Genomic DNA, 9,355 nt, shown 5'->3' with positions numbered 1-9,355 from the left:
TTTTCCCCTCCATCTTGCTCCAAAATACCGTTAAAACATGCACATGGTCTACTCGTCCTCTGACCTGAGATCGGATTAATTCAAATCAAATTTGATTAGTTTAGAGACTAATTGGAGTAAATACTGTCAAGAAAGATAATATGACTTGACGTGGGGAGAATTTATGACCATGACCAGTGCCTTGTATTCAGCTTTTGAAAGAAAATGTTAGAGTTCATTCAAATCAAGAGAAAAATAAGACTCCTTTTTAATGTAATATAAAAATTCTTACAGAGAACTAATCTACAGACTTTTAAGAAAGTTAAATGTAATTTTACTGTCTGAAGGGAAAAGGGAGACCAGATGATTCCCTCAAATTTATATTTTATTTGTCTCTCAGCAACAACAGATTTCCCTATTTGTACCCTATAACTTCCCTCTAGATTACAAGATAGTTTTGAAAAAAACTCGGGATCCTTGGTGATTGAATACAGGCTCCGCTTGGTTACCATGCACTGAGAGACCCCCTACTGAGCGCCTTCAGACGGCGGCCTTCTTGTTGATGAGTATAGAGCAGCATGTGAGGGCTCCATCCACTTTAATCTTCTCCATGTTGCACACGGGGATCAGCATGTGGTCCTTCAACTTCTCGAACACCTGCGGGACACACAGACATGACTATCAGTGGAAAAACTTCCTGACATCCTGCTCTTTTAGATCAATCTAACTAAGGTTACAATAAAATTCAACAGATCAGTGTCCAGCCAACTATCACTGAAGAAACATGTTAAACAGATACCGTTGGGAATCAAGAACCTGGCCTTCTACATAAAAATCAAATCAAATACAAAATAGATATTTTAATGGCAACAGCTGTTCCTGTCTTGCCTCCTGCATCTGGCCTTGGGTACCACATCTGTGGGCCAGGGTTATAGGGATTGACCTGCCAGCACTACAACAAGCCCTTTAGAAAAGACTGACGTACTGCTCAGTTGGCAGAGTAGTTAAACTGAAAGGGAGAACTTATGCAACACTTAAGTTTGTTTACTCCACTTGACAACTTGCAATGTTCTGTCATATAAACACCCTGCAAGAGTGAAGCAGGAGAACAAGCATTCAAGAAGGTTTCCTGGTCTCCCGGCAAAATATATAAAAAAGATGGGAGTGAGAACTATTACGACATTCTCAAAAGACCCTCGTAAAGTAGTATGTCACCCTGTGGACCTTTTCCAGAAGAAAACCAGTGTTTTCCTACTAGATTTCCAAACCTTCTTTAAACTCTCATTTCCACCCTGCTGTGATACTGAGCGAGGCCTTGCGGCTCAGCCAGAGGGACCAGCTAGACAAATTCTTATCTCATGATGCAATATGGCTGACGAAGCCTCTGGTGATCCAAATGACGTGTTTAAAGACACTGCTCTCATGTGCCTTATAACTCTTCTCAAATCAACATACTCTTCTGTGACCACATTATACTACTTAGAAATATGGTGTTAATGCATATTTCTATACAATTTTGCTATAAATGCTTTTTTTTCTTCCAAACTTAAGTATTGGATGAATGTACATTTTTACAGGATGAGTTCAGGGATTACCAGGGCTGGACTGGGACCAAAAAAAATCAGCCCTGGCATTTTGGCAAAGCCTGACTATCATAGTCAATCACATACCACCTATCTTTGTACCAACCATGCCATTTCGTAAAGACACACTAAAGCTGTGTAATGAGTAAGAAGGAATTAAGGAAGACCAAAAGAGAGAAAAGATGATAAATACCATCAAAAAGTGGTACATGTGAATTATTGAGCACATTTAGTTCTCATTACTTCAGGTGATATTTATATGTTGGGTCGGAGGGTGGCATGGTTTCACAAGGATTAGCTGCTATATTTCACTAGGGTTTGTGTCTGATCAGTTTCTTTATCTCCAAACTTAAACCTCCAGAGCCGTTGCCACTGCTAACCATTAAAGATGCCCCGTCTCCGCCCCCAATCCTCTCTCATGACCCCCTGCCTTTGTCAATGTGGAACTCTTATGTAACTTCACAAGCCAACTAAAAATAGACCGGAGATTAGGACAGACAAGGATTCGAGTTAGAAAGCAGAGTGACTGTGGTTACGCTGAGAAATCTCCATATCTCATTGGAGGAATAAGCAACAAGTTCTCTTGAGAAGCACGTCCCAACTGTGGACTTACTGAACAGCAAGGCATGATAGGCAACTATTCACTATGTGCTATTCATATTTTTCCACTTCATAGGCTCCAATTCTTTAAACACAGGTTTAGACCAAAAATGTGTTCCAGGCCAATTTCTGATGAATTTGAACATTAAAAAGGAAACTGGATCATGGAACTAACATGCATTCCTCAAATATTGCTTGAAATGACCCGTTAAAAGGTGCTTCCGAAACAGAAAGCACAAGATACACATATAGATTTTCATTATGCTGAACTTGAATTCCCTCAGTTAATCTTCCTGGAAAGAAATGAGCAACTGCCATGGATTTAGGTCCAAAGACATATAATTTTGTAAATTCTTCCCTCTAAAAATAGATGGTGGAGGTAGGGGTTTTAACCACAGAGTACATTGTGAGGTCGAAGAACTGTCTCTGCAGATTGTAGGCTGCTGGGTTGGATCCTGTGAGAATCCGTTTTACTTGTGATGAGGAGTGACCCCAAGGCATCTTAATAACATGGCTACTGCTCAACTTTTCCAACTCCGACAGACAAAGTGAGACAATAACACAGTGGACTACAGTGGGAAACAATATGCAAGCATCATCAGTGAATGGCACGTTTTGTTGTTGTTTGCAAGTAGCTCACTGTAGAAAGGTCACCTTTTAGAAAAGGTTATGAGACACTGTTGGAGCAGACTTGGCATGTCGAGCCGGCATACAGCACTCTACAGATCAACACATAACACATGCCATACAAAGAGTTCATAAGAGGGCATGAGGGCAATTTTCAAAATGTCTTTAAAATTACTCTTAGCCCTATAGATGTCCTGAAATAGTGCCAACTTGGCAACCATAAGTACAAAAAGAAAATGCTCCATATAAAAGCAGGTCATTTTACTTTCATCAGAAATCGGTGCAGTCAGGTAAGCATCACTTTTGTTAAGATACATTTTGTCTACTTTTGCCTAATCTTGCCTACTCTACTTCAGTTACACCACCCTCCAAATAAATAGTTTTAAGAGAGATAGGAAATAAGACATAACAAGTATAATTTTGTGATTTGCTAGTTTAAATATGAAGACATTTTAGATACTTAAACTTGCAATAATTCATTTATTTTGGTCCACTACACTGCAACAAAAAGCTGTAGACACCACACGGAAATGCTATCAAGTTGATATGGAAAATGCATTAACAAACAGCGGCTTATTGACACATCCAGCAGATATGGAGCAACATTAGTGATTCTTTTGAATTTAAGTTGGATGAATGTAAGTCCAACATTCACTTTGTTTTTCAGCTCTGGTTTGGTGCTTTTGAGGCAAATAGCTGCCTCTTTAGCAGCTAAATGCTTCACTATGTTCACCAGCTGGTAGCTAACTTTGTCTGTCTGCTATTTAATGCTGGGCAGGATGGGGTTTAAGAACACTCTGTGGAGCTGCACAGTCTGGTGATGATTCTGTGACTGCTTTCACATACATATTTGTCTCGTATTGATTACATCATCTTTAGAGTGTTTTTAGGGGATCTATTGGCCAAAATGGAATATAATATTAATACATATGTTTTCTTTAGTGTATAATCACCTGAAAACAAGAATCTTTATGTTGTCATAGCCATATTATAACTAAATACAGAGAAGGTCCTCTTAATGGAATCCACTATGGGGCACCGCAATGTTTCTACAGCAGCCCAAGGCGAACAAACCAAACGCTGACTCTCTATAGGACCATTCACATCCCTCGTCTTTGGACTGAGTCATGTCCACAAAAGGTCACTTCCCATTAAACTGGAGGTTCTTTTGTTATAAAACACAGTGCTGGCTGTGGTTGGCCTGCGGCAGTCTGTGTAAAACAACCACATACTGGAGGGTTTCCCTCTCCAGCCACTTGTTTATCTCAGCGGTCTTGGCAGGATAGAGGGCAACAAAAGCAAGTGCTCTTTAAATTGAAGCCACTAAAACAGTCTGGTTGTCCTGACAGTGTTTCTTCCTCCCAAAGTTCTAACCTCAGGATTGTAAATGAATGTTATTGTGTGTGTGAGACAAGGTTACTGTGTGAAGATGTGAAATGAGCTTTGCATTACCTTTGCACTTTCTGGAAACTGCTCGGCGGTGGGATGCATAAGCACATGTCCCTTATTAGGTAGGTTCATGTAGATGCAGTTGGCACCAAGGTCATCAGGCACCGTCAGTTTGTCATAGCGATGGTCACTCATTTGCTGCATGATCTACACACACAGATAAGAGACAGACAGGAAATAGACATTTAGGTAAACTAACGGCAGGCTGTGGAGAGTCCTTCAGGGAGACTTTCAGAGACACAGACAGAACAGAAACAGAAACAGTTATTCAGACTATCAGGCACTTTAAGTCTGAAGCAAGGCCACAATACCAAAGGCAGCACCACATCTTTCTGCTGGCCAAACCACTCTCGGGGCCCGAGGGGCCTTAATGGAGAACACAGGAGCAGACAGACATTCTTTCTGGGCAGATGTCATGTTATTTATGTAATCTGAAGGAGTTGAAAGTGGGACAGACAGTGGGGGGAGAGAGGCTGAGAAGACGCCCATGCTGCCAAGTGGAAGTCAGGGTTGAGGATGTTATGACCAGAGTAGAGACAGGTGCCTCTTAATGTTTATGAGCAGAACATCTGCGGACGGATACCTCAGAGACGAGAAGGGGAGGGGAGCTGGAAAGCAAAAAAAAAAAAAAATCCAAAGCCTCAGAAAAGGTATTTTGAGAAGTGAGATTTTTGCACCAGATATAGACCTCCCATCTGCTTTTCTATTGCTCCTCTTTCTGCCTATCATCTTTAATCAAGAGCAGGATAAGTTGGCTGTTTTCTTTTGATTATCAGTCAAATAAGGTCACTTGTAAAACTTTGAATTATCAAAAAAACTAATCTGTAGATTTCACTCATAGAATGCAACACCTATGGGACAAAACAGAATCCAAAATATAAAATGTATGACGTCTAGCATGACGCACATATCAGTTTGGGGGAGTGGCTGTGAGCAAATGTGATGACACAACCTCAAATGCGGGAGGAAAATGAGAGATTTGTGAGCACAATGTGGCTTATGACTGACCCACTGGATCTGTTGCAACAGGGAAGATCAGGGTATTTACTGAGACAGGAAAGGCTTTTTCCTTTTGTGAATTATATAGAAATATAGAATACTTCACAGTTATTTATTCATTTAGCGAATGCAAAATACTTGAGCCAAGCAGAATCCTCCCTTTGTTTGCTCCTCTCCACAAGCACACAGCGGGCTTGTGCTGCTGCCGGTTAACCAGGGGCCGTGGCCAGTCCTGAATCTGTTGAGGGCTGACCACTGCCTCCTTGGGAGGTTGGTGCCAAGACCTGTTGAGTAGGTGCTGACACCAGCTGCTTATTCTGGACATTCCTGGACTCCCATTCCTTTTCCCAAGTTAATTGATTGTTTCTCTTTTCCAAATTAGTCATCTAGATGGGAGGAACAGAATATTACTTGCATAAGAAGATAAAAACACTCAAACTCCTTGTGGCCTGGGAAAACTGAGTTATTGTCATATATGCCTACTGATCCAACCCAATATCAAATGTGCTGGTCTAAGTAGAGCTTTCCTGGGAAAATCTATTCAGAACACAGGAAGTGACACATTTATGTTTCTGGCAGCAGCATCAGTGCTTGGTGGAAATAAATAAGAACAATGTGTGTGGTTAGTATGAGCAGTAAATCTTATCATTAAATAGAAATCCCAGAAGGAAAAGTTGTCACACGACTTGACTCATTGTTAAATAAGTGATCTCTGGGAAGTAGCATGTGAAGCCAACACCATATTAAAGGTTTTGCTCCAACAATGTTAAAAACAAAGAATAAAAGCAAAAAATCATGCATTTCACCAATATTGCATTTAGCTGACTAGCCATAGCTTATGATGTATAAACAGTATTTTAACAGTGCCTGTAAATGACTGCAAATCTAATTATATAGCTGACGTTGCCATTTCTGAGTGCAAGGCTGCAGGGTGGAGTTCATCCAGTTTGTGCACATACTGTACGTCTGTATGTGTGTAACCAGACCAGACACATTCCCAGGTCACAGATGGGTGTGTTAGGTGATTGCAGCGGCCCTAAATGAAAACACTGTCCATGTGCGTGACCGCCAACACTGTCTCTCACATACGGGGGATTAGGAGTGGTAGAGGGAGAATAAACGTGGACTCCACCAAAGATCACAGTTCCAGCTTGACTCAGTAAAAACTCTTTGAGTGTGAGGAAAATGTCCTACAGCAAAATGTCACTGGGCTTCGTGTAAAGTTCTGATCCATGAAATGCAATTAAATCCTCAGAAAAAAATCAGTCGACTGATGTAACAGTTGGTTCTCTGTTCAATGTCAGTGGGTGCAACCAGTCAATATAAGAACAGATTGCTATCTATTTTTTATACTGAGGGTGATTTATTCAAATCTCAGGGTTCATGAAATAAAAAAATCAAGGACTACCAGGTTACCTTGGTTACTGTATGCTTTTTAAGGGATTCTTAGTTTATGATTATGATGCCTCAGATTTGTGTGTCTTCAGCAATAGAAAAAAATAGAGAACCAAGGCTCCTACACAGCCATCCTTGACCAATACCAGATACAAAGCAACAGCAATATACTTCTGGAAAGTGGCAGTGGTCCAGTTAATATATCGAGTGGTAACTGGGCAGCAGAACGTGCTCATTCAGAGCAGCGAAAACATTTTTTTTTACAGGAAGGTAATAAAATCCCCCCTGGGCAATCTCGACCAGTTAACAAAAAAAACTGACAATTTACTGGACCTGATACTGTGTGCAGTGGTCCTCAGCATAATCTGTAATGTGGCCCCTGAAACTAATATTTTCATTGAAGTAATCCTTCCCAGGAAGCCGTTAAAAGTTGTAAAATACTTATCACGGCACGAACAAGACAAATCCGACTTAAGGCTGCTTCCAACTACAGAGGAGAAATTAAACTGAAATTGGTTCTTGTTGATGCACAATAGTTGTTTGACTCATATTTCCCTCTGGAATATCATCGGTCTAAAGTAAGTGTTTCTTGCTGCACCCTCAGGTATCCAATGGAAGATGACATAGGAAGGAAGTAAAGGAGGGGGGTGCAGAACATCTCTAATAATACTGACAAAACAACAGAAATCCGAAAAATACCCTGAACAATTTACATTTCTTATATTTTTCTTTTTAAGTTGTGAATGAACAGGGCAACAAACCAGAGACCGTATACTGTCACCTATGTATGATATCAGTTGCTGCAGCTGACTCAGGGACTCAATGACATCATTGGCAAGGACACCTAGTGTCCAGATGCCACATATGGGCCCTTTCCGATATGATGATGGAGCCTATCAGCTGACATTGGTGCTACAGCCTGGACAGGTTGCCAGACTATTGCAGGGTTAACATACAGTATACACAGACAACCATTCACGCTCACATCCACACCTACGGGCAATGTAGTCATTAATTGTCCTAAGCTGCTTGTCTTTGGACTGTGGGAAGGAGCCGGAGAACCTGGAGCGAATTTGAATCAAATATCAAAACTCATAAAAAAGTGTATATTATGTTCATCTTACTTGTGTAAATGTTTATAATCAGGATTTGGTCATCAAACACAACTCATCCTAAATATAAATTTCACCATGTTGTCACCTCATTATCTATAAAAACTCAAGTGTGCAAACATCCTTGAGGTGAAGAGCAAACCCTGACCAGGAGTGAGCAATGACCTCATGAATAAAACAGGGCTGAGTGACTGGTCATCTAAAGTCAGCCCCCAGAGTCCAATATAAGGAGGGAATCGTGTGTGAGACAACAGGAAGTGGTTGCTGCAGATATTTCAGGATGATGACTTCATAAGTGAAGCTTGGCAGTGACAGCGGCAGATGGATGATGAAATCCATCCGGTCAATGTGTATTCTCACCCATGGGAGAGCTAAACACAGACAGGGGACTACACCTGGCCTACACATATACACATTCTGAGCACGTATCCCAGATATAGACATACAGCTAAACAGAGTGTAAATGAACAGCCTTATTAACCAGTGTCAGTGAGGTATACATACAGACCTTCTACTCTAAACCCACACTGCCAACAGGCCAGGGTCTCCTCTCTTGTCTGAATATATAACAGCAGCACAATTCAGGCTCCCTAAAGACAAACATAATTTGTCGGGCTCCAACTTTAATTTGTACAAAGTGTCTTTGTCTAAGGGTACACAGACATAAGGAGCCTCATTGACATAAGAGCTGCTTCCACATCCAAAACAAGCACTTTGAATTCATTAAAACAGCATTCATGATATCTCACTCCCTCCACAAAGACCACAGAGAGAACATTACCTAATTACAATTCAGGGTCGTTAAAAGTCCTTTAAAATAGTATCTAATTAGTGCAGGAGAAGGTGACGTAAGCCGTAATTAGAAAGCGAGCAGTCTGTAATTAAGTCTCACTATTCCTCACTCCAGTAGCTAATTACTGGGGGGATCAAAAAGGCAGGAATCTTAACGAGCCAATGCTGGAATATAAAATCAATTAGCACATGCGTTAGGGCATAGATTCTTACCTTCTTGTGTACACTTCAGCTATACAAAACCAACAAGCCTGACCTCGTGCTGGTCTCGGGCACTTTGCTTTGTTAGGATGTGCTGTCAGATGGTCTGGTTTTAATTGCCCCATGAGATATTACTAAGTGGCTTTGACTTGACTTATCGTAACCTTGTGTAGGGAAAGGCCAGTAGGGGGAGATATCACACTAGGAGGCAAATGAAGAGCCCTGCCAAAAAGTATCTGTCAAGGCTAAGGGTGTGTGTGTGTGTGTGTGTGTGTGTGTGTGTGTGTGTGTGTGTGTGTGTGTGTGTGTGTGTGTGTGTGTGTGTGTGTGTGTGTGTGTGTGTGTGTGTGTGTGTGTGTGTGTGTGTGTGTGTGTGTGTGTGTGTGTGTGTGTGTGTGTGTGTGTGTGTGTGTGTGTGTGTGTGTGTGCAAGTCTTCATATGTAAATAAACATAAAGCATGCGTGTCCATGCTGTGTAAACACAACATTAAATATTGCTCTGCATTTTAGTCATGTGTGCTGAGTGAAAGGTTCACGTACAGTCTCATGTGTTGATGTTTGGAAATTTTAAGAATAATTCCATCAGAGGGATGGGCTGAGATTTATTACTCTCTTTGA

General features: G+C 41.1%; 1 protein-coding gene across 1 annotated transcript in view; it reads right to left on the bottom strand.

The window, feature by feature from the left end:
* Positions 1–172: 172 nt before the first annotated feature.
* ddah1 (dimethylarginine dimethylaminohydrolase 1) overlaps positions 173–9,355 on the bottom strand; it is a gene marked incomplete at its 5' end in the record, with an annotated part of 60,082 nt that continues 50,899 nt past the window's right edge. The window contains 2 exons of the mRNA XM_079221421.1: positions 173–636; positions 4,242–4,385. Coding sequence (XP_079077547.1) covers positions 520–636; positions 4,242–4,385 — 261 coding nt within the window. The 3' untranslated portion in view covers positions 173–519. The remainder of the gene's footprint in view (positions 637–4,241; positions 4,386–9,355) is intronic.

Source organism: Taurulus bubalis, assembly GCF_910589615.1.
Source record: "Taurulus bubalis genome assembly, chromosome: 7".
In the NCBI taxonomy this organism is placed as follows: domain Eukaryota; kingdom Metazoa; phylum Chordata; class Actinopteri; order Perciformes; family Cottidae; genus Taurulus; species Taurulus bubalis.
This window is presented reverse-complemented; position numbering and strand designations above follow the sequence as displayed.